The 27056-nt window shown below is 32.3% G+C and overlaps 1 protein-coding gene across 1 annotated transcript in view; it reads left to right on the forward strand.

Moving 5' to 3' along the window:
* PDGFC (platelet derived growth factor C) overlaps positions 1-27056 on the forward strand; it is a 230939-nt gene that overhangs the window by 108840 nt on the left and 95043 nt on the right. The window contains exon 2 of the mRNA XM_074229063.1: positions 14856-15051. Coding sequence (XP_074085164.1) covers positions 14856-15051 — 196 coding nt within the window. The remainder of the gene's footprint in view (positions 1-14855; positions 15052-27056) is intronic.

Consider the following 27056-nt stretch of genomic DNA (forward strand, 5'->3'; position numbering starts at 1 on the left):
AAAGGTCTTTTATACATTCACTTGTCAACAAGTAACTAGACTGACCAAAATCAGTATGTCTAGGCAAAGCAGACAGGGAGGGAGTTTTGTTTTGTTTTGTTCTTAAATTTGTTTGTTACTTAATAACTAGCTTTTGATCATAAAAAACTGGTAGGAGGATTCCCCTCCCAGAATTTGATGTTGCACAGAGGCAATTTGAAGGTTGCCTGAAGCTTTATTATAGAGTTCTGAAGCAATATATTACAATCATTTCTGTCCCAGATTTAAGAGTTAGTGGTGCCCATATGACACAAAAATAAATTTAAAATACTGCAGGAGGCTGAAGTCTCTTTTCATGTCACAAAAATATTTCTAATTAAGTCTATTCTAAGCAGAGAACTTCACTCAGAAGATGTTTTCTAGGATTCAGTCTAAATATCACCCTTTGGATACACCAAATCAAGATTCCTCCTTGAAAATAACACCTCATGCACCTGAGATCTTTTTAAAAGACTTCCCTTTCACTGATTTTGAAAGAGAAGTAATCTTCACTCAATTAAAAATATATATGACATCTCAATCTCTAATTTCCCATAAATTTATATAGACTCTACAATTTTAGGGAGAATTTCCAAATCAGTAAGTTATATCAACAATTTAGAAATAGAGTTGATTTTGATCCTGCTTGTCATCAGTTCATTTCAGAAGTACAGTTGTTGGCAAGATTTTCATGAATCCAAAATAACTAGGCATTCAGAGAAGTTTCCTAACTGTTCTTAGAGTTTCTAGAATCTCTACGAGCAAACTATTGTAAGGGGGTTTGACAAGTTTAAAAGCCTGGTGTTATATTATTAAAGAGTAAACACCAAAGGAAGGTTTATTGGTAATTTAAGAATACTAAAAAGATTGTTTGACTTTAAGTTACTAATTACACATTTAACTGATAGTTTACAGGATAGACACTAGATGAATTTGTCCTCATGATATCTTGGTAGGATCTGTGAGAGTTCTCTAGAATGACCTTCAATTATGGGTTCCATTTAGAGAGAGTATTCTATCATTCAAGAATCATTAATATGTTGTCCCTAATGTTATCAGATTTTAGACTAAAGCAACTCATAAAGAACATCTGCTAAAGGTGAAATATTCCTTAATGGAAGAAGGGCCCACATTAATCCTTGAGTTAAATCAATAAATTAAACAAATGATGTATTAAGAGCCTACATATGTGGGTCAATATCCTAGGTAGTCAATAGTTTTTCTAAGACAGAAGCAAAACAACTCTTGTTCTCAAGAATCTTAGGGATAGTAAAATATTAAGGCAATTATAGAGTACAAAAACCGGAAAACATGAGACATTAGATGATTTGGGGGGGGTGAAGAGACAATTGAGATTAAGTGATTTACCCAGGGTCATACAGTAGTATCTGAGGTTATGTTTAAATTCAAATGGCTCAACTCCAGGGCCAGTGCTGATAAATTACCTAAGCCAAAATTAGCTGTGACTTTCATATTGAAAGATCTATTGATAGTATTTTTTTTTATTTTTACTATTTCAATTATGTTATATGTTCTTGAACAAAAATTTTTGTCTTGCTTGGTTCAGTGTTTAAAATGTGTTTTCCTATCACATGCTTGTGCTCACATCAAGGAATTTAGGGTCCTGAATATAAGACAAATCAAAAATGTAAATTTCTGTGATGGCAAGGATAGGGGATTGGTATTTACAAGTAAAAATTCAGATTCATTTCAAACTTGGATTAGATTACTTTTTCTAAAGTAAAAATTTAGTCTTATTACTTTGGTAAAAAGTTGCAACTATAATTACATAGATTCATCAAGCTTTAAATCATCTCATTATCAACATCATTTACTGTCATTATCAAGTATTACTTAAGTGCCCTTTATCTTTGGAAAATGTCAGAAAAATGAATTTTTTTTAAAAAAGTGTTCCATTTTATGAATTTTACTTCATCAATCATAGCTGAGGAATCTCTCTGTACTAATCAGAATATAAAAATGTCAATGTAAAATAATTTGGTTGGAAATGAATAACTCTTCAAGGAAGAAAATGTCAGCAATCCTGACTTTGCACAATGTTTATATATACCTTCGTTAGCACCAGAGTAGCTGAGGTTATCCTATCTTGGGAAGATCCATTTCCCTCTTGGGAAAATGGACAGCCATGGACCTTCTGAACTTCTGCTTGGTATACCTATGGAAAACATGGGCTTTTGAAGAATAATGAAATGATCTGGGTTTGAAAAGCCAGAGGTGTCCATGAAAATTGAGTTCTAGAAGTCTCCAGAGTCCCTTTGACTTACTAGTTGGAAGAAGAAACTAGTTTTTGTTTTTCTGCTTGAATATGGAGCACAACCACAAACCTCACAGAACTAAAGAAAAATGACATGCAACAGTCTGCTAAAGTAGCAAAAAAAAAGTTTAGCCATCACCTCATCTATTTTTAAATACTATTTTATTACAAGATGGTTTGGGAGTTGGGAGGTACAAGAATCTAGGAAGACTGAAGAGTCAAGGGAACACATCCTCCCAGCTAATGCTCTTTCTTGATTTTTTTTCTATGCCAGCCAAGACCCCACTCCCTTTGATTAGTCAAAAACAAATATGATAAAGCTAATTTGATTCAGTTAATCAATTTTTATGCAATTTCTCATGTCTTTTTAATAATTCCAATTGGCTACTTCCAACATCTGAAATGAGGATTCTGAGCCATCTAAACTAGGACTTGAGATCACCAAAAGTCTCAACTGTACTATCTCCATCTACTGGCAGGGAGGAACTATACCCAAGCATCTGGACTGGCATAGAAAATAGAAGAAAGAACATTTAAAAGGTAAGCAAAGTCTTTAAAATTATTTTGGAATTTTAAATCTAATTTCTTAAACTACACCTACACATAACTAATGGTATGAAAATGATATGAAGACACCTCTCTTCACATAGAAAAAGAACATTCCTTTCCTATTAAAGTTAGTATGTAACTTTAAAAGGTATGTCAGTTTGTCAAGACCCTTAATGAAGTTGAGAAGGATGAACTTGAATACATTTACAATGAAATTCAGTCTTCTTAAAAATACACTTGTGCTTTTGGCTTCTTTCAATCAAATATTAATTCAATGCAGCAATCATTTATTGCTGTCAATATTTTGTAACATGTTCATTGGAATCTCTAAAATTTGGTTTCAAATAATTTGCTGTTTCCTTGCAAATGCTTTTGATTATTTGTTTAGAGATATTCCAAAATCTCAATATTTCAAAGAAGAGTGATATATTTCTCCTTGCTTTTTAGTTTTGCCAAATTTTCTTTTGATTATGTACTTGTTTTATTTTTCAAAATAATCTCTGGAATCAACATAGGATGAGTAGGATGAATAATATCTTTACAAATGTATATGCTAAATAAGAAAGCATAGTATCTTTAATATATACATGTGTGTGTGAGATGTTTATTAGTAATACTGAATAACTTTAATATGAATGAATGTAGAAATATGCAATTATTTTTGATTAAACAGTAAAAGAAACATAATATGGAACTTTGCCTTCTTCAATATTAAAACAAAAAGTTAAAGAATGTACATTTATCTATCTAAACTGCCTCTGCAACTCTAGAGAATGGAGGAAATATCTATTAACTGGTTTTATTCTTGTCAGACAATACCATTTCCATAAACATATCAAAATAAAATCATGAGCAGTGGTAACTTTCTTATACATGGTCCATGTCTATACAAGCATAACATTCCATCCTTTTCTGTATCTTAAAGAAAAACTAGACCCATTTCTGGAGGGGCTATGAGGATTCCTGTCTCAAAAACTAAAATTAGATTTTTCTGATAAAAGGTTTTGAGGCTAAGAACTATATGAATGGCCTCTTCCAGTTCAGGGAGGGTCATGTTTCTAACTACTCCATTTGTTGGTGTATTAGATTATCCTTATAATAAGCAATTCAAAAAGCATAAAAGAGAGATATCCAGAGCTTCTATGATTCGAAGAACTAAGTGAATAAGTGAATTGAATCATCAGGCTAATTCAGGCTTAATCCATTATGCAAACCAAATCTTCAACTTGAAACTCTGACTCTTCTGCTCATTGTTCAAAATCTATCTATCCCTTCACTTTGATGATTGACTTCAAACAGGTGGTTTGAAAAAAAACTGACTTTGCACACTATTTATATATACCTTCATTAGCACCAGAGTAGCTAAGGTTATCCTATCTTGAGAAGATCCATTTCCTTCTTGGGAAAATGAACAGACATGGACTTTCTGAACTTCTACTTGGTGTACCTATGGAAAACATGGGCTTTTGAAGAATGATGAAATGATCTGGGTTTGAAAAGCCAGAGGTGTCCATGAAAAAGCAGTTTAAATGTGAAATGTAAAAATCATCCTGATTCTAAAGAGAAAGAGACTTGTACTGTCATGTGTTTTCTCTTTTTTCAATTTCATTATCAACTTTAGAGGTAGTTAAAACAAGATGTGCTGAAGCAAAATCCAATCAAACCAAAATAACAATAATGACAACAAAAACTTCAGAGACTTTCTGACTGCAAAAATGGCTATAGTGAATTTTATAACAATTGCCTTTGAAAAAAATCAACCAGTTTCCTACCACAGTCTTGTTTTTAAAAAATCTAAAATTTTTAATAGTTTTATTTTCTGAGAAACTTCACATATATATCTAAATATCCTTAGAGATAGCATGGGAACAGAAGACAAAAATGATGGATTTGCACACAGGAAAGTGTTGTATATAGTAGGTATCATATGAATGCTAGTCATATTATTTGTTATTGTTATTGTTATTATTATTCTAGAAATTTGTGGATTACTAGTCCAATGTCACAGTTTTGTGAGGAAGAATAATCATTTAACAGTTTTAAGAAGGATCCTATGCCTTAATTACAAGTGTGTGAAAATATTGCTGCAAAATTCAATGTGAATAAACAAGTATGCAGTAAAATTTAATGAATGATGTTATACTTTTGTTTCCTTTTCTTTTTGTACTGAACTGTGATTTCATTGGTATAAGCAATATAAAATGACAGAGTTCCCTTTAGAAGGTGCAGATTCACATCTGCTTGGAAGTTAGTCAGAGGTTGTTGCTTGTTCCAGAGAAGTGAACATCCATGATTCTTGAAAGAAAAGTGGAAAAGAAAAGGTTAACGGCAGAACTGAAGAAAATAGTTTAAACAATAGTAACATTTATAAGAACCGATGATAAATACTTTAGCTGAGATTTCATTAGTATACAGAACTGATGTATAAGGAAATTGTCTGCTATCTGTGTATACTGGCACCTTTTATACAATTTGCAATTGTATAAACTTAAGGCATTGATAGGTTAAGTAAATACTCAGCATCACACAGACACTATGTATCACAGGGTGGTACTCAGACCCAGGTCTTCATATGGTCTATTCATGACTATATTGTCTTTAGAAAAGAAGCATAAGTTTGTCCTTGATTTTTATTATCTTTGTTTTTTAGTATCTTTAGTCATTCACTAAGTAGTCATATGTGCTTATTGTATATTATCTTAGCTTTTAGGGTTGGCTCTGTAATTTCTTTGGTGTTAGGAACTCTGGGTATGGAAACCTATCTCTTCCTTTGCTCATTAGAACCATATATAGTTCACAGTAGTTAGAGATTTCCCCTTTGGTCATAAGACTAGCCCTTTATCCATGATCCCTTGCTGCTTCATTCTATATAATATATCATTTTTGTACTTTGAAGGTATGTGTACATTTCTTTAAATAATGCTAAACAAATGAGGGCATTTTATTTTAATTTTTCAATAATACTGTATGCTGAGGGTAATTATGACTAGTGTAAAGCAGAATTGTTTATCTCTAAATCTACACATGCCTTTATATGTGTGCACTATAACTATACATATACAAACTCACTCAATTATCAGACCTAAAATTTTTGCCTTTAAAGAATTTTTTTCTTGAATTAGTCTTGAAAGAAATGAAAGATCTTGAATTCCTCTATAGAAATTATAAAAGTTAGATTTATCTTAAGTAAACATTTTCAGACTTTTTATTGACTAAAAATTTAAGCCTCTTAATGGATATGCTAGCATTGTATTTGGAATTTGAATTTGGTTGAGTCATAAAAAGAAGGTACACACAAACAATGATGTTTGACATTCCTGGGAATCTTCAAAGTTATAAGAATGTGATGTATTATTGCAAATTAAGTAAAAAATACTCTTTTAAAAAACTGGTAAAATAAATATAATTAAAAATGGGATTCCATAAAAAAACAGGGGAAATACTATTTGCAACTAAATTCTCTTTTCACCAAACTATTGTTTGACAGTTTTCTTTAAAAAAATTTACAGTTTCATAGTCTGATCTTCACATGAATTCATAATTTGCCACATTGTAATGTTTCTTTTGCAATTATATTTTTTAAAAATATACATATTCATTCATATTCCTTTGTGACTTAAATCATATCTTAAATGTATTGAGAATTATAAAACCAAAGGTTTCAAATAGAATAATTCTTTTGTAACATGAATGAACATTCTCACTTTTCTTTTCCTACATTTTCCTTAGGGCATTTCAGTTGTTTGTAGTGACACAAGTATTGATAGTAGTGGTAGCGCCAATTTTGTTTGATTTTCTGCTGTGAAGAGTCACTCTCTGACCCAGGAATGCAGATGTAAAAAATAGAGATTTATTAAAAGAAGTTAAAATACAAAAGAAAGTAATAGGAAAGTTAAGAAGAGATTAAGGAAAAGCCACATGGATTGCTAATTAATCTTGGCAGACCAGCTGCCAGGCTCATCAGAAGTCTGGAAAGGAAGAGAGACTGAGCCCCTCCTGAAATCTCCTTAATTCCCCCTCAGAGTCCACGGGAAGAGGTGGTGACTGGGAGTGGCTCATGTCCCGCCTTGTTGAGTTGCCTTTTGGGGAGGGGTTGAAGGGTCTTGGATTCTGGTCTCAGATGTTGTTTCCACAACCTAGCTGCCCCAATCAAGAGAAGACACAGTCTAGATCAGATTGAAGGTCAGGCCCTGACCTAGATTAAACTAAAGGAGTATTTTAACAGAGGGATACAGAAAGAAGGAAGATTTCCTTAACTGTGCACAAAAGATCTACAAAATTTGTGGCCAACTGACTTCAACCCTCCCTATGCCCATGATTCTTTGCCATCAGTGGTGGTAGTAGCAGTGGCAGTGGTAGCAGTAATAGTAGTAGTAATAAGAGTAGTAGTAGGCAACATTGTGTCAATTTGCAACTGGACTTTCCAACTTGTAATCATTCCTTTTTGAAAGAATTCTTAAACTTGGAGAAATCTTCTGTGAATTATATGAGTTAAATTGTTTGTGTCACCTAAAAATAAAAATCTTGTTCATTTCAAAGGCATAATTCATTCTCAGCAATAGAAAAATCATAGTTGAAAAACGATTTTGCCGAGTAGCCAAAGGATGAAATTATATAACATTGTTGTATGGTTCCCTTAGGGCATAATTAACCAAATCTTGGCAGTATTTTTATAGCTTTGTTACTTTCTGGTGGTATTTTCAGCACCAAAAGTGTTTTGTTGGTATTTCTTCATTGCTAGTCTCAGCTTTTACTGAGGTCTTGCCCAGACATGCACAGACATGCCCCAAAACAATCTTACCCACCCTTCACAGGAAGACTAAAAACATCTTGTTTTATTATCATTTTAAGTGAACTTTTGCCAAGTTAGATTAAAAATCACATCATAAAATAAAACAAAGCTAGATTCAGTTTTTTTTTAGGTTTATAACAACTGAGCTTCTTTTCCTATATGGGAAAAAACATTCTTATTGTTTACTATGATGACAAAGAATGGCATGGGCCTGGCAGTGGGAGTGGGGTGGGGGTGGGGAGTTAGTGGGAGAGAGTTATAGTGTCCCCTCTCCCACTCAACTTGGTGTGAAGATCAGGACTGCTTTAAAGTAGATTGATGGGGCACCTAGGTAGGGTAGTGGATAGAGCACAGGCCCTAAGTTCAAATCTGGCCTCAGACACTTAAGGATTGCCTAGCTGTGTGTCCTTGGGCAAGTCACTTAACCCCATTACCTTAAATAAATAATGTTTTAAAAAAAATTTGAAAGAAAAATAAAGTAGATTGGACAAAGATGCATTATTTTCATTTTATAAATAAAGAGACAAGGTTTATCAAATGGATTTCCTTAGGTCATCTAGAAATAGGACTAGAAGTCAGGATTCAATTTTTTTATGTTTGTTGATTTTGTTTTGTTTTTCCCTATCTTTTAAAGATAGCAAAGTGAATAAAATAATATTTAAATAAGGGATTTAAAACTGGAAGGAATTTATTTTTGATGTTTAAGATAATTGTGCTGTTTCAAAAGTTTTGTTTTTTGAAATACCATTTGTAAATTTCTGTGACTTCATTAAGTGAAATAGTGAATTTAATTTAAGGAAATCAGATAGATAATGAGGTCCTTTGGCCAGAGTTTGGAGTCAGATTTGCGTTCAGGTTCTCAATTTACCACATCACTTTTTAGTGAAATAAATTTCTGCCTCAGATTTTGTATCCATAAAATAAAGGGCTAGATGAGCTCTAAGATCTTTTCCAGTTCTAAATCTGTGATCCCAGGCTTTGGTGAAATGAGGGAGAAGGGTAAGTCTAATTGCATCATTACCAAGTCATCCAGTTTCTGGTACTTTTAATAATACATGTCAAAGTTGCATGTTTTATACATGAAATAGAATTTCACAGTGCATTAGATAGTTGGAAAAACTGTTATTAGAGGAATGATATGCTTAGTAGAGAATTTTTAACCCTAATTAAGTAGTTAATTTCTGCTACAGGTCTCCTGAAGTTATATATCCTCAATCTTTGGACTGGATTTTCAATTTACTAATACTTTTTTTTTTCAAAGCAATGGGGTTAAGTGGCTTAAACAAGGCCACACAGCTAGGTAATTATTAAGCATCTGAGGTCGGATTTGAACTCAGGCACTCCTGACACCTAGCTGCCCCTTACTAATAGTTCTTAAAATATATTTTCTCTTTTAATCTCCAAATCCTATGATCTAAGTACTGTTGATGCAGAGAAACTTGAGCATAGGAGTGATGAGATCAGCTGGAGATGAACTTTGTAAATCTTTTATTTGCTTTGTAAAGGGAATCTTCCTTCTTCCTTTATCATCTAATTTAGGCCACACCTGAGGGTCTGACATTCAACCTGATTTGGATTGCATTGTTTTCTGGTAGAGCAGCCAGGAAGCACAGCCCTCCAAACACCCAAGACCACCCAAAAGAGACCCCTCCCCAAAAGGCAAAATCTCCAATGAGGGACTTGCTTCATTCCCAGGTCATCACCCCCTCCCATGGACTTTGGAAGAGAATTTAAGGAGATCAAGAAAGGGATTTATCCTCTTTACCATCCAGCCACCTGCTGCACCCTGGCCAGCTGGTCTGGCCAATTCAATCAGAAATCCATGTGGTCTCTTTAAACTCTTTTTCAACTTTTCTATTACTTTCTTAATATGCCATAACTAACTTGAATAAATTTCTATTTTCTTTCCAAAACCTGCATTCCTGAGTCTGAATCGAGATTCATTGTGAAGCGGAACCGAACCCAAGAAACAAATCCGCCACAACACTATTATCCCCATTTTGTATTATCTCTAATTTATTGAAGAGGAAACTGAGGCTAACAGAGTTTAAATAACTTGCCAAGAGACACTCAGCTAGTAAGAGTGAGTCACCAGTCATAATTGGGTCTTTTTAACCTCAAGTGTGTGATTTATCTATTATCCTATGTAATTGTCTTTTAATTCCCTACTTAGCTCCTCAGTAAAATATAGTATCAACTAAGACTTGTATTTTATAGCATTTTAAAATTTAAAAAGTATTTTACATGTATAATATTTGATCATTGTAAGTTTTATAGTTTGTTCCCTCATACCCCAATTAATTTCCATTTTATTTCAAGATAATTCGTTACCACAAATACGTAGGAATATGTTTTTAAATTTAAAAAACAACTCTGCATATTGTGATGAACTGTTTCCTATCTCACTGTTATTTCACATTGGTAATTTAGATATATCATATAAAAAGAAATGAATATAGCTACCTCTTAATTATGTACAAGTTATGAGAAATAGAATCACAAAATGTCAGAGTTGGAAGGACGTTATCAATCATTCAATCCAGTTTATACCCATGAAGAAATTTGTTTGCAATATCGATAATAAGTGATTATCTAACTTCCAGGGAAGGGGATTGTAATTTCACTGAATTTGCTGTCTGGAAGGGATATCAGCCACACTCTAGTTTAATACAAAATTCCTTTTTAAAAATGGGATATATAATCCAAATTGTGTTTAAATACCTCTTCCACTCATGGAAACACTTATAGAATGTTTGGATCACTATGCTTTGGTGTTGTAGTATTGTTTTGGAGTTTTTCCAAATTCAAAAAAACTGTTAAAAATGTACTTTGCACCTTTTATTTTGTTCCTAGCTTTTTTCTGGAACAAAGGACAAGTATCTCTATTCTTATTTGAGAGTCATAGAGGTGATAAGCATCATGTTCTCCATCTGAATTAGGAGAGAGAGAGAGAGAGAGAGAGAGAGAGAGAGAGAGAGAGAGAGAGAGAGAGAAAGAGATCGAGTATAGTTCTTTGCATATGCAGTTTCTGTGCATTAAGAAAGATAGAGAGGGACAACTAGGTGTCACAGTGGACAGAGCAACAGCCCTAGAGTCAGGAGGACCTGAGTTCAAATGTGGCCTCAGACACTTATTAATTGCCTAGCTCTGTGACCTTGGGCAAGTCACTTAAATCCATTACCTTAAATTAAAAAAATAAAAATAAAAAAAAGATAGAGAAAAGCTTTTCATAGAAAGCTATCCTTGCTTTGACCACACCATTTCATTTCCTTTAAACAATCTTCCTTTTGAATGAACTCAAGATCTTCAGCTATCCTGGGCATTTTTCACTGGATGGATTTTTGTCAATAACCTTTCTAAGATAACACTGCTTAGAACTGAAGACAAGACTCCAAGTCTACTTTGTTAAAGCAGAGAGTAATAATGTCACTTTTAACTCATATTGAACTTCAAACTACTTTAGACCCACAGTTTTCTTCTTCCTTTCTGATTCCCTGCTTTTTGGTTATTTCACTGTTCAATGAGACTTCCATTATCTAGTCTCTTATTTTCCTTTCATTTTCCTAAAACTAGGCAATATAAAACAGGAAAAAAATGGTACATTGAGGAAGAAAATATTTTAGAGTCATAATTTTTTTTTTTTTGCTAAATGTGTGTGTATTTTAACCAGTATGGCATGAAATGAAGAAACCTTATAAGATTCGATTAAATAGTGAATCATCTAGCCAAAACTTGACCTTTTTTAATACACTGAAACATTTTTGGGGCAATCTCTTCAGGAACAAGAGAAATAATAGTTGAATTAAATAATTCACAGATGCATCTCTTTCTTTAACAGTTCAGCTTTAACTTCCAAAAGTTGGTGCTTAAATTAATAAAAATGAAAATTAAAGGTCCCAGTTTGGTCCAATATACTATTGACCTTTGCTCCATTTTGCCCTCCCCCTTTTTCTATTATGTTCCTAGTTGTTTGGATTACACACAAGACTTTGACAGTCATCTGTAAATCATATGTGTGTCCTGGCAAAACCCACAGAACATTTTGCATGAATCCTTTTAACTTTAGAGAACATTTACAATTCCTTTACCACAAATAAGACATGGATTTTCAGCCTTTAAATTACATTTAATTACAGTCTAATGGATTCAGAATTAGAAAGAAAAGGGATATAATAAACACAATTTAAGTATATGCATTCCAACCTTCAACTTTTAACTCAAGATACAAAAATAGAATTGAGAGCCTTTAGTAACACTGCAATTTACTAAACAGTAAGTGAAAGAGCAAACCTTGCTGTGTTTGTAAATAGCACTTAGGTATTGATTATAACAGGAAAACAAAAGCTTACATATGAAATCACAGAAAATCTAACTGGGGCAAAGTGGGGGTCATTTGTCCTGGAATAAAAAATGTTCATTAATTTTTATGATGAAACTACTTGTTTAACTCTTCGTCATAGTCTTACTGTTTGAATTATTTAGATAATTGAAATAGTGTTCCACAGCAATATTTTCTCTAATGGCAAATTTCTTCAGCAATTTGATTTTGCTAATGACATGGGAATGGGGTTAGGATATATCTTATTCTGAAAAGGATTTTTTGAGATGAGACAGATTTACTGTTTAAGTGCTTATGATGTTCTTTGTATTTTCTCTTTGGGGATAGGTGAAGGAGATGGGCTATAATTGTTTTATTTATTTTTAAGTTCTGCCTTAGTAATAAATTAATAGATGTATTTATTCTTTCAGATATTATTTAGACTAATGTAGCAATACTATGGAATCCAGAATCTTTTAAGAGCATGAAAAATTAGATATCATTTACCCAAACCTTACATTTTGTAGTTGAGGAAACTGAAGTTCAAGGAGATGTAACCATATATTAATAAACTTGGAAGAAATTAATTCTCTTAAATTTTCATATGCTTTTTTTCAATAATATCTCAATAATCAAAAATTTAGAAGGGATTAATATGGTTTGGAATGTACCCACATAACTGCCACTGAAAGCTGAAGGCTATAAGGAGAAATAAAGTTCAGTTAAGTTCAGTTATTTGCTTTGAATTTTTAGCTTTGGCTATTTAGGAAAATCTTTACTAACAGTACTGTAACTTTATTATGTACTGCAAACTGAATAGTCCTTTCAATTAATTGCATGTTAAAATAGTATGAGAGTATGAATATATGAGAAATGTACTTCCACCATTACAAAGCCCAGTATTTGAAAGATGTTATTATAAATAATAAAAATGTATTAATATATCCTTTTCTTTCTTTTTACTCCCTTTGAAATGATTCGCCCAATATACTAACAGTGTACACAGATGCTCAAGAAAAGATTAGTGAGATCACAGCATCCATGTACATTTAAACTGCCTAAAGAAATTTCAAGATTCAGGACTTTTGACAGTAATCAGAAGTATTAACTAATAGTAACTTCCAAGTCAAAAACTGATGTAATTAGTTGTAATTTTTTCAATTGCTTTTTACAAGTATGATCATAATTTTTCTGATTAAGAGCTGTATTGGTCAGAAAGTTGGAACCAGAAACTTGTTTTAATTAGGATGTATAGAGAAAAGCCATTTCGTAAGCTCAAGGAGAAGGGGCATGTTTCAGTAAAGAAAATAGGAAAACAGAAGGAATTGATGTGATTGGATGAAAGGGGATACTATCTTATGAGAGAGATAGGGGAAAACAATGAAGGAAGAGCTTACACACACACACACACACACACACACACACACACACACACACACAAACATTCACAAACAGATGCACACTCCTATGTATCCCTTTGTACATGTTGTATTGAATGACCTTGGACAAATTAGCATAAGGAGATGAGACATTTGATAGGCTTAAATGCTAGATTCCCACATTTCAATTTTAAGACTTTGTTTTTAATGTAATACAGGAATGGATGATATTCCTAAATAGAATGGTCGATACTAACTTTTTATTATTTCAGGATCCAATTATATTAATACAAGCTTATATGTACAAAAGTGACTCTGGGGGTAGGAAAAGTGTTAGTGTATTTTTGTGTGCATGTTTATGCATTATAAATAGGCACAATATTAATATGTATAAAAGTATTACATCTTTTTTTAGTTGGCCTGCAAAATTAAAACTTTGTAGATTAGGTCGAAATTTGAGAAGGCAATGTGTTAGACCTGGATCCCAATCTTAGTTTTGATGGTTTCAAACTGTGAGATTTGGTACATATTACTTAACTAGGCTGAGTTTACACATTTACAAAATAGCATGGTGGTAGACTAAATGACTTCTGATGTCCCTTCCTCTATATATCTTCTCTAATTATTATGTATTTAATAAATCCTGAAAATTAAGATTTTAGAGTCAATGATTCTAATGTGAATTTTTTTAAAAAAGCTTTTGTTTTATGAATAATGGTGAAATAGGAAAATATTTTCTCAAAGAAAATATAAACAGCTATCAATCTATATTCAGTTAAATGTGCTTATAGTTATTATTAGTCCATATATATTTAAATATATATCCATTCAGTTTAGGTTTTATAAATCATTTCTAAAACTAATTGAAATAAAAATTTATTAGAATTGATGAATATTTCTTGAGTAAGTATATTTCAATGAAATTTCCAAAGGAAATATCCTTAGGGATAGAGAACAAGACTTGGAAACCCTATCTGCATGCTGCATGCTTGTCAGTGAGTCATTTAAAGTCTTAGAGACACAGATATTTCTCTAAGATTGAATTACAGACAAGTGAAGGAATATAAAGTACTGGCAATCCTGCACTATTGAAATAATGACTGAGTCAAAAAGTTAACTTACAGTACCTGACTGAGACATAACTATATTTTATACTACATCAGTTGAAGGATTTATTTGTAGTATATAAAAATGAATGCTGTCTTCAGATGGTTAGAGATATTAAACTATTGAGTCTTCTATTTTTGACAATATTCTTCTGATGATGTTTTTTCTCAAACATTAAATTTTAGATAAGGGATTGTAGATTCTGTAATCACTGATTTAGTTCTGAAAGGCATTTTAGAGGCATCTAACACAATTACAGCTGCGCTATAGTCCTAAAGAAGGGAAAAGTGACTGTCCAATCAACAAGTGGCAAAGCTGTGATTTGAATCCAAGTCAAATAGCAAAAATCAAATCATATACTATTCTGTAGAATTTTGGATCAGTCTACCGAATGTGTTTGTGTATGTGTATCTTTAGGAGTACAAGATCCCCAGCATGAGAGGATTATTACAGTGACCACGAATGGAAGTATTCACAGTCCAAAGTTCCCTCATACCTACCCAAGGAATACCGTCCTGGTATGGAGATTAGTAACAGCAGAGGAAAACATGTGGATACAACTGACTTTTGATGAAAGATTTGGGCTGGAAGACCCAGAAGATGACATATGCAAGTAAGTTATCAAGTTTAAAATTCAAAGACAATTGAAACAGTTTTGATGACTTCCTACTTTGCTTAATGGTTTGTAGAAACCCAGAATATAATAGGCTTTAATTTTGATGTTATATTTATAAATGACAGCACTGTCCTGGTATGCTTTCCTGTTGACATAAGAAATGCATGCCTATGTTCAAAGCTATGTTTAGTGCTTCCATTTAAAAAGAAAAAAAAAGAAAGAGAGGGATAGTGAGTTGTTTAGCTATCCATAAAGTATAATATCTATTTTCTGATAGAACATTCATCTGTCTGTCCTGGCTTTTGTTATTCAGTCATTTCAATCATGTCCAGCTCTTTATGACCACATCTGGAGTTTTCTTGGCAAAGATACTAGTGGTTTACCATTTCCTTCTACAGTTCATTTTATAGATGAGGAAACTGAGGTAAATAGGGTTAAGCACTTTGCCCAGGGTTTCACAGCCAGTGTCTGAGACCAGATATGAATTCCTGAAGATGAGCTTTCCTGACTGCTGACCCAGCACTCTATTTCCACCAGTTACTCCAACATCTTTCTGATTATACATATTGAAATATTATATTTAAAGAAGAATGTTTGACTTACATGTAATAGATGTTTAATAATTGCTTATTGAATTGAATACAGGGGTGAGTCTGGCATTGCTCAAAATTCAGTAAATCGAGGTGGCTTTTAGGAATGAATTAAATAAATGTTTGACCAAATATAGCTGTTGAATGATGCTATTCAAATGGCCTTTGGCAGAAAAAAGATTATCCACCTAGAGAAGATAGGTATAAAAGACAGTATTCTTTTTCAGCTAGAATATTTATCTATCTGTCCACCCAGTCTTTCTGACTCTCTACAATAAATATTTTAATTTCATAAAAAAATGACTTTTTTGATTTGTATATATTAGGTGCTGAATAATTGCTTATTGAATTGAATAGTAGAGAATGAGACATGTGGACATACTTGTGCATTATGTCATCTGGAACCTTTCCCATTAGCAGACCACCTACTTACCAGATGCACACAAATATCACCCTGCACATTTTACATGGGAATGCAGCAGTCCAGGTTGGGTGGTCATTCTTTTTGTGATTCACTGACATTTGTTTATCATGAACCTATTTAACTTTATATTTTATAAAATGTATACTTTATTTTTTCCTGTAGATATTGAAGGAGAAACAAAACTTGAAAGTCCTTTTATTACCCCATAAATAATTTTTAAATGTTTCTATTTTTACCAAACTCATTCCCATCATAACAGGTAGTAATGAAGATCCACATGGGAAATTTATTTTTATTCTTTAGATAAGTGGAGATGTTATGTGGTGGCTTAGTATGTGGTCCATTGGAAACAAATACTGGCTATAGAGTTAGGGGACTTGACTGCCATACCTACTTCTGATGCTTAAAGCTATGTAACCTTGGTCAGTTCCAGGACTATTAAGAATATAGTTTTAGAAAAGTCATTAAAGGTTACCTAATCAAAAACTCCATTTTTACAGATTAAGAAAGTGAGAGTCTGGAGTGGTGAAATGACTTCTACTTTATCAATATCTTTAATAACTTTAAATGTCAGAACTAGCATTTGAACCTATGGATGAACAGATGATTTTCAATTCCATCATCCTTTCTAACTCCCTGGTCTTGTTACCCCATTGGTAAAATGGGGAGATGACACTAAATGAGAAGGAAGGTAAGAAACATTTATTAAGGGTCTACTAAGCAATTCATTGTGCTAAGAACTTTAAAACATAATTTTATTTGATCTTCATAACATCCCTTTCAGGAGATGGGGTTATTATCCCCATCTTACAGTTGAGAAAAAAATGATGAAATGACTTGCTTGTGATCACACACTTGAGATAGATTTGAACTTACATAATTCTAACTTATGGACAATGGCTATCCAGTCTGGCACCTATCTTACCCCAAGGATCTCTGAATTTTATCTTTGAAACCGTATCTCTGCAAGAATTGAACTCAGAATCCTAGAGTTTGAAGCCTCTTACTGCTATTCTCTACTTATGTAGGAGACTTGGGCAAGTTTCTTATGCCAAATGAAGATCTCTTTTAGCTCTAAATCTGCCATAACTTTTGATCTTTTTTTTTCTTAGAACTATATATTTTTAGAGCTGCAAGGGACTTTAGAGATCATTTAGTCTAATATCCTCACTTTTCATATAAGAAAGAAAAAAGTGAAGAGATTTCCTCAAAAATACAAAACAAAATAGTGACAGAGCTGGAATCAGAAATCAGGTTCTCCTGACCTCTATTCCTGGTTAGCTTCTCTGAAGAATATTCAAAATGGTGGAGGGGGAGGCTAGGGAGTTTTTGTAATTTATAATTTGGTGGTATAGTAATCATGAAAGCATTTATTTTTGCTGTTGATAAACAGGAAATATGTCATGCATGCCCTTTCTTTTTCTTTTTCTTTTTTGCAAGGAAATGGGGTTAAGTGGCTTGCCCAAGGCCACACAGTTAGGCAATTATTAAGTGTCTGAGATCACATTTGAACTCAGGTCCTCTGTTTCCAGGGCCAGTGCTCTATCCACTGCTCCACTTAGCTGCCCCCATGCATGCCCTTTCTTATCCACTTTGTAAACATCTATATTTTCTCCAAGATCCTGTTCTTCTATAAAACTGATTATTAATCTTTATCTTCTGATATTTTCCAATGTACACAGGTACATGTATATGTATGTAAATATGCAAATAAATGGCTATATGTATATTACAGATATATGTATATGTATGCATAGATATCATTATGTGAGTATTAACATATCTACATATTTATCAGATTACTAAACTGCAAGATAACACTATATCTGTCATATTGTATTATATATCTAATATAAATCTAGTATATATCTCATATATACTGTACATATATCATATATACTATAATGCATTTAGTACATATCCAGACTATGCTGCTATTATATATATGTATATATGCTCAAGAATATATACAGAACATTTAGTTTATATGTATATATACACACTTATATACACATGTATATATACATAGAGATAAAAATACTATTATATTGTCTTAGAGTAGTAACTTACTTCATATATATGACACATGTACATACATATATATATATATGTATATATATATATATATATAGTTTTATCTTGTGGTATAAGTTATTTGATATATGACATGTACTTTCTGTATATATAGTATTCTACCTCTCTAAATTTAGTTATTTATTTCTCCCTGCATATTTCATTATTTCTGTCTGTTTCTTTGTCTCTGTCTCTGTCCCTGTAACAGGAGCATTATTACCTTTCCTCATTTTAAATTGCTACCATCTTTAGATCAGATCCTCCCAATCTCCTACCTCAACTATAAAGTGAGAAGTTTTGAGCAAATGAGCACAGTAGTATCTCTCAGCTCTAATATTCTCATTTTAATCACTTTTGTGTGAAGCAAAATTGTCTAGAGAAGATTGTCATCACTTTTTTTGTAATGGAATTCTTTGATAATATGATGATGCCTATGAACCTCTTTTAAGTATTTTTTTAAATAAAGTACATGGAATCCCCAAAGAGACAGGTAACATTGTAACAATTGTCAAATTATTTTAAAAATACACTTTATTTTATTTTCAAATCAGATTCTCTCTCTCCCCCACTCCCTTTCCAATCCATTAAGAAAACAAGAAATTCAGAGCTCAGACTACAAATCTGAAATCTCACAAAATGTATTTCCACATTAGTCATTTTTTGAAACAAAAAATAAAGAAATAAAGAAAAATGAAAAAAATATGCTTCAGTTCTCAATCTGAGTTTTATCAGTGCTGTGTCTATGATGAAGGTGTATATAATCTTTTATCCTGAATCTTTTGATTCAGGACACTGACAATCTAGACATGAGCCTAGTTTTCATCAGAGATGTTAAGTACTTTCCTTATATAAGCATACTGGAACCTTAATAAAATTTATTGTCCATATTTAATATTTCTGCTTACCAGTGAGAAAGTATTGGTCCCATAGAAGATGGATGAATTTAAAGAACTGATGTTACTTGAGTCAATGCTTAGGGAAGGAAGAAAGGAAAGAGGATGAACCTGAGATATTAATGAAAAACAAAAATGAGAAGAATAAGTCTAGTGGAGCTTAGGAAAAGAGCTAAGAAAAGAAGGGCCTAGATTCATTTTCATTTCTTTGAAGTCTTCTTTTGACCATCACTAATAAGCTTCTGAAGAAGTCTGGTAGCTTAGCAATTGCCCTGGGTTTGTTATTTTTACATTTCCCTGAAGTGACTACCAGTAAATATGCTCAGAAAACCTCAAAAAAAGAGCGTGTGCCAATTTAGTAAATGGGGTGGAAAAGATGAAAAACCTACATTCTACAACTGGGGACAGTATGGTATTAGAATGGCGAGATTTTATATAACACTTGAAGGTTACAAAGCATTTTACACATGTTATCTTATTTGATGTCACAACAACCCTCTGAAATTGTTGTTATTATTGCCCTCATTTTGCATATGAGAAAACTGAGACTGAGAGAAGTTAAGTGACTTGTACAGGTTCACACAGTTTAGTAAACATCTGAGCCAAGATTCAAACTCAGGTTTTCCTGACTTCAAGTCTCATAGTCACTCTCCTATACCCCCTGGCTGCATTGGCTTTGGAGTCAGTATTTCTGGTTTAATTCTTGTCTCTATTGTTTACCACTTTTCAGCAGATTATTTAAGCTTTGGATTCTCAGTTGACTAATTGGGCTTAAAAAGACTGGCATCTTTCAGAGCTAGAGCTGTTAATTTATAATCCTGTTCTGCTGTGTTCCTTTTGGTGGAGGGACTCAGGAGAAAGAAAGGTGGAAACAGAAGCCAAGGAAGTAATTAGGTCAACATCTGGGGTTCGAGACAGAACAAAGTAGGACATTGGGAGTTGGCCATGTGTCTCCAGGGATGTGCCAGCAGAAGAGCTTGAGTGTTTGCACATTCCCATAGTGCTTAATAAATATTTACCACTGCTTCTGCTGAAGCCAACACCTCCAATTCGAGATGCAGGAAATATAGTTCAATTTTACATGGACTAAGTATAAGGCTATATTATAAAGGGACATTTGTATGGTTAGTTAGTTCCAAAGATTTTTATCTACCCATTTATCACTCTTTTAGATTGGAGTATCCTGCTGACCAATCATTTCAAGGATTCATGTTTTAAAGAAAGTAAGAAATGAAATCTTCATTCTGAGAGGGAAAATGCCCATGTTAATTTCAAGTATTTAATGCATTTTAGCAAAGCATATTCCAATAATAAAAGTTAAATCTTTCAAGGAGATCTTGGAGTATCTATTAAAATTTTTTTAAAGGACAATACACTGCTTATATTATAATGAATGCTTATTTAATTTTTATTTGTGTATAAAAATTACGCACTAAATATTTTACAAAATATATATTACATTGCTTATTCCATTTTGATTGGAATGAGAATGCTTCTATTTCAGAATGATTTGCTACTGAAAACAGCTTACAGTTACAATCATTTACCAATAACTCACAAATATAAACATATATATGTAAATAATATATTTATAATAATCCTAGCAGAAGTATAGAGGTACCCATATAAGTCTTGGCAAAGGACTTTGTATGTTAGTTGATTTGTGGAAACTTTTATTCTTTTTTTTTTCAAAGAAAGTAGAAAAAAGAAATTAATATTCTAGGTTTTTGGCTATTATTGATGCTAATGTTTTTTATATTGTTGGAAGAAGGGAAAGGTCAATACAGATCTGTGACTTCCCTAATGTAAGAACCTTATTTTCTAATTCCTATTCTTGCCATAAAAGCTCCCTCCATGGAATGCAGTCAAGACTGTAAATTATAGTCTTGTGAGAGTTACTTGGGACATTGAGAAGTTATCAAATGTATCCATGGTCACATAGTTGATACATGTAGGAGAAATAGCCTGGATCTGGATCTTCCTGACTCCAGTGGGCTTCTAGACCCTACATTATTCTGTTCATTTTTTCTGGTTTATATGGCAATTTATTTTAAAAATAAATTTAACTGCTCTTCGTGCATTATTTTATAAAATTATTTTTCTTAGTAATTTAATTATTGCAGCCAATCATTGTACTCCATTTAATTGGATTCAAACTCAGAACTTGTTTCTTTAGGAGTATATCCATCTTAACACATGACTCCATTTGGTAAAGATGTCAAAAAAAAAACAAAAAAGAAAATGAACCTAAATGACTGGAGATAGCCATGGTATTTGTTACATGCCTATATTCCCTGCCACTGGAGAGAGAAGGTTGATGTTTTGCTTGAACACCAATTCGAAGCTGCAGTAGGACTGTAGACAATTAATTGGGTAAATCCACCACCAATATGGAGAGTTTCTGGGAGGGTTTGAAGGAGAAGTCTATTAGGCTATCTAAGAGGAGGCACATTAGTGCATATTTGAAAAAAGAACAGATCAAAATTCCTGTACTAATCAACAATGGAATTGAACCATACTGGTCACTGTTCTTGCAGAGAGAAAGATCCAATCAAGTTAATTAATTAAGTAAATAAACAAGTGATTGAAAAATTCTTTCTTTTTAAATTGTCAAAATCTAGCATTTTAAGAAAAATATTAAATATATAAATATAATATAAAATAAAAATTTGGAACAATGAATCAGTTTTAAGGGAGAAAACTTTTTTTTAGTAATTCAAATTCTTTTTTTTTAGGTTTTTTTTTTTGCAAGGCAAGGGGCTTAAGTGGCTTGCCCAAGGCTACACGGCTAGGTAATTATTAAGTGTCTGAGGTCAGATTTGAACTCAGGTACTCCTGACTCCAAGTCCAGTGCTCTATCCACTGCGCCACCTAGCCACCCCTAGTAATTCAAATTCTTATGTGACTTGGCTCTCTGGTAAGTGAAGAAAGTGAAGAAAAACAAAAATCTTCAATAAAATTTATTTTAAATTAAACCACTTAAGGGAAGGAGTTCTTTTTGTGATGTAATAATGAGTCAACATATACATTGGCATACTTTTTCTAATTTAATTTATTGATATGATCCTACTACTTTGTCATTTATCTAAAGGTATATCATTAGCTATTCATTTTTTTGGTGTGTTCTAAAATATATTAATGTTTTAAATAATAAACCTCACTTTCTGACTTATATATGATATTATAGAAAGATTAAGATGTGACATTCAGAAAATTTTAAATCTGGTCTCAGACACTTAATAATTGCCTCTAGATGTGTAAGTCACTTAACCCCATTATCTTAAATAAATAAAATTTTTTAAAAAAATCTAAAAAATAAGCGTATTGGATTTAGAGACAAAAAAATCTGATCTCACATCATTTAAATTTCCTTTCATCACAATCTTCATCTCAGAAATTTGAGGTTTATTCTAGATCACTGATATCAAAATCAAATAGAAACATATTCTTGTAAATCATTTAACTCAGAAAACCAAAAATTTACATTATATATGTTGCATTATATTTTTATTTATTTTGTGAAGTTTTTCCCAATTGCATTTTTTTCCTGATTGCTGGAAGGCACCCATAGTGCTCCTACCTAAATGAATGCTAAGGTCTCTTGAAGCCTATGATTCTTTACCAGTGCCCATATAAATACATATACAAATATACATTTCTTTTGACAGGATTATTATATAGGATTATGTATGTATATACCTTTATCTATAACTGTATCTTCTTAAATGAAAAAAAATCATGGAATAATATTTCAGTTTCTTCCAAGGACTTGATTGACAATTTTGGAGGAGGTTTATCATCTTTCTAATGGTTGTCAACCAGTCAAAATTTTTTTAGCTATGGTAATGTCAAAGACTGAGGCACAAAACTTATTTAACAGTAATTTAATGATTTATTTAATAAATAAGCAAAGCTACTTATTGTACCTTATTTTGATAGAAAACTTTGCTGAAACAAAAAAAATCATAAATGCTTGAAATATTGAAAAAATCTATTAGATAGGATGAATTGAGGATTGAATATTCAATAGCCCACTTCATTATTTTGCTCTCACCTTATAATGATGGTAGGGAAGAATGAATGATATTTTTCAAGACAGTGGGCATTTGTATTATAAAGCCACAAGAGGGGGGATGCCAATTCTATTGGTAAGTCAATTTTATCTAACCTTGAAAAATAAGCACCTGAAAAGAGCATATTGTGATTATTGATCTTTTGTTCAAGTTCATTTAGAATAGATATAAAACTACTTACAAAATCTGGTGGTGCTCTTTAACACTGAAGATATCTGTTAATCAGTTCACAAATAGGTCTTTATGTTTAATGGAAAAGCTGAAAAAAAATTTTCCATTTGAAGAAAATTCAGATTCCCTTATTCACATGTATGTTCATACACAGAGAAAAAAGTCAAATATTGGTTTATCTGGCAGGGTTCCAATAGTGCTTGATTTACACTCTGTAATAGCTAGTGTGATAGCAATCATTTCTATTTGTATTGCCAAGGTTTTTTGAACTAATTGTCACAGAGTAGCAATAAGTTAACTTCATTTCATTATTTTTTCTTTGTTTTTGCTTTGTCAAATCCCTTCCCTTCTAGAAGCATAAAATTTGCTTATTTCTTTTCTATAAATGAGGAAAGCAATTGAGATGAACCTAAGGTCTTGTTACTAGTAGACTCTCATCTAGTGTAACTCATTTATTTTGCAGGTGAAAAATTTTTCTGCCTATGTCCATCTGACAAATTTGTTCAGTGATTTCCTTCCAACACAAAAATACCTTAGACAAATTGGACTAGGAAAATAATTATGCGTGGTCTTGGGGAAAATGATAAGATGCTAATGTTTTTATTTAAGAAATAAACTAGATAACATTACATAAAGTCAGAAAATTTCCTATTTTTATCTGAAGAAAAGCAGATGATTTATAATTTTGCCTTGGTTTAAAAATGTAAATTTTTTCTCACTTCTCTAACCTTTAGTCTACTACTGCCCATTTACTTAACATATCTTTACTTCTATTCTCTTGGTTTGTCATTGAAACTGAGTATATTTCTATGATCAGTTATCCAGACTAAAAATAGGAAATTTTCATCATGTACTAATTTATATATAATGCCCCTATTTTTTTCTTAAATCCTGAATCAAAATCTTAGTGGAGAAAAATATTCCTTTTGTTCTGAGGAGCTTGGACAGTGTAAAGTCTGGGGATTACATCTACAAAAGAATGCAGATCTCTATCTTACAATGGGGTATTTTTATTTTTTTAAAAAAAGATTTTTCTTTGAATTTTACAATTTTCCCCCTAACCTTGCTACCCTCTCCCCACCCCCACAGAAGGTAATCTGTTAGTCTTTACATTGTTTCCATGGTATGCATTGATTTAAGTTGAATGTGATGAGAGTTAATCATATCCTTAAGGAAGAAGCATAAAGTATAAGAGATAGAAAATTACAATAAGATAATGGTGTTTTTTTTAATTAAAGGTAACAGTCTTTGTTCAAACTCCACAATTCTTTCTCTGGATACAGATGTTATTCTCTATTGCGGATACCCAAAATTATGCCTGATTGTTGCACTGATGGAAGAAGCAAGTCCATTAAGGTTGACCATCAATCCCATGTTGCTGTTAGGGTGTACAATGTTCTTCTGGTTCTGCTCATCTTATTCAACATTAGTTCATGCAAATCCCTTCAGGCTTCCCTGAATTTCCATCCTTCCTGGTTTCTAATAGAACAATACTGTTCCATCACATACATATAACACAGTTAATTAAAGATTCTCCAATTGAAGGACGTTAACTTAATTTCCCATTCTTTGCCACCACAAATAGGGCCGCCATAAATATTTTTGTACAAATGATGTTTTTACCCCTTTTCATAATCTTTTCAGTGTATAGACCCAGTAGTGATATTGCTGGATCAAAAGGGTATGCACATTTTTGTTGCCCTCTGGGTGTAATTCCAAATTACTCTCCAGAAAGTTTGGATGAGTTCACAGATCCACCAACAATGTATTAGTGTCCCAGATTTCCCACATCCCTTCCAACATTGATCATTGTCCTTTCTGATCATATTGGCCAGTCTGAGCGGTGTGAGATGGTACCTCAGAGATGCTTTAATTTGCATTTCTTCAATAATTAGCGATTTTCATATGACTATGGATTGCTTTTATTTCCTCCTCTGCATATCCTTCGACCATTTGTCAATTGGCAAATGGCTTGTCGTTTGGAAATTTTGACTCAGTTCTCTGTATATTTTAGAAATGAGTCCTGTCAGAAATACTAGTTGTAAAAATTGTTTCCCAATTTACTACATTTCTTTTGATCTTGGTTACAATGGTTTTGTTTGTGCAAAAGCCTTTTAATTTAATGTAGTCAAAATTGTCTAGTTTATTTTTAATGATGTTCTTCATCTCTTACTTGGTCATAAACTGCTTCCCTTTCCATAGATCTGACAGGTAAACTATTCCTTGATCTCCTAGTTTGTTTATAATAGTTTTTTTTTTGTCCAAATCCTGTATACATTTTGTTCTTATCTTGGTATAGGGTGTGAGGTGTTGGTCTAATCTAAGTTTCTGCTATACTAACTTCCAATTTTCCCAACAGTTTTTATCAAAGAGAGAATTTTTATCCCACTAGTTTGATTCTTTGTGTTTATTAAACAGCAGATTATAAATCAATTTCTGCTATTGCACCTAGTCTATTCCATTGATCCACCACTCTACTTCTTAGCCAATACCAGACAGTTTTGATGACTGGTGCTTTATAATATAATTTTACATCTGGTAGGGCCAAGTCACCTTCTTTTGCACTTTTTTTCATTAAATCTCTAGAGATTCTTGACTTTTTATTACTCTATATGTATTTACTTACTTTTTTTTCTAACTCATTAAAGTAATTTTTTGGAATTTTGATTCGTACAGCACTAAACAAGCAGTTTAATTTTGGTAGTATTGTCATTTTTATTATATTTAGCTTGGTCTATCTATGAGCAGTTGATATTTGCCCAGCTATTTAAATTTGATCTTATTTGTGTGAGAAGTGTTTTGCAATTGTTTACAAAATGTTTGCCTTGGCAGGTAGATTCCCAGGTATTTCATATTGTCTGGGAATTGAATGGGATTTCTCTTTCTAGCTCTTTCTGCTGCATTTTGCTATTCATATATAGAAATGTTGAGGATTTATGAGGGTTTATTTTATATCCTGTGACTTTGCTAAAGTTACTATTTTTTTCTTGTAGTTTTTTATATGGTTTTTTGAGATTTTCTAGGTATATCATCATGTCATCTGCAAAGAGTGACTTTTGTCTCTTCCTTCCCAATTCTAATTTCTTTAATTTCTTTTTCTTTTCTTATTGCTGAAGCTAACATTTCTAATAAGATCTTCAATAGTAGTGGTGATAATGGGCATCCTTATTTCTCCCCTAATCTTATTAAGAATGCCTCTAGACTATCACAATGGGGTATTTTTAAAATATCCTTTTTAACTTCAAAGTCTAACTTTGTAAACAAATTCAAACCAACTTTGATAAAGTGAAAAGGATAATTCCATAAATATGTAACCGACCTTAAAATGAGAATGGAATGGTATTTGTTAAATGGGTGATCATGACTTTTACAGAGATCTCTGTATGCTAGTCAAATTAAATGTGTAATGATCTAAAAAGAGAGTCCATAAAAGTTTGGTATTTATTTTTTTAAAATTACAAAATACAATCTTTATAGATTAAATGTCATATTTAACCAATCTACTCATTCAGTTAGACCATTAACCTTTTGTATGAATGCTACATATAGTAAGTGAGCCAATCTCAAAATTTAGCATAAGGAAATAGGATGAACAACATTCTATCAATCTCAAGATACTCATTGTCACACACACACACACACACACACACACACACACACACATAAACATTTTCATAATATTATTCTTTCAAATGCCTTCAAATCAAGGAGTATGCGGCAGGTAGGTGGTACAGTAAAGTACTGGCCCTGGAGTCAGAAGGACATGAATTCAAATCAA

This window comes from Macrotis lagotis, chromosome 3 (assembly GCF_037893015.1).
Source record: "Macrotis lagotis isolate mMagLag1 chromosome 3, bilby.v1.9.chrom.fasta, whole genome shotgun sequence".
NCBI lineage: Eukaryota > Metazoa > Chordata > Mammalia > Peramelemorphia > Peramelidae > Macrotis > Macrotis lagotis.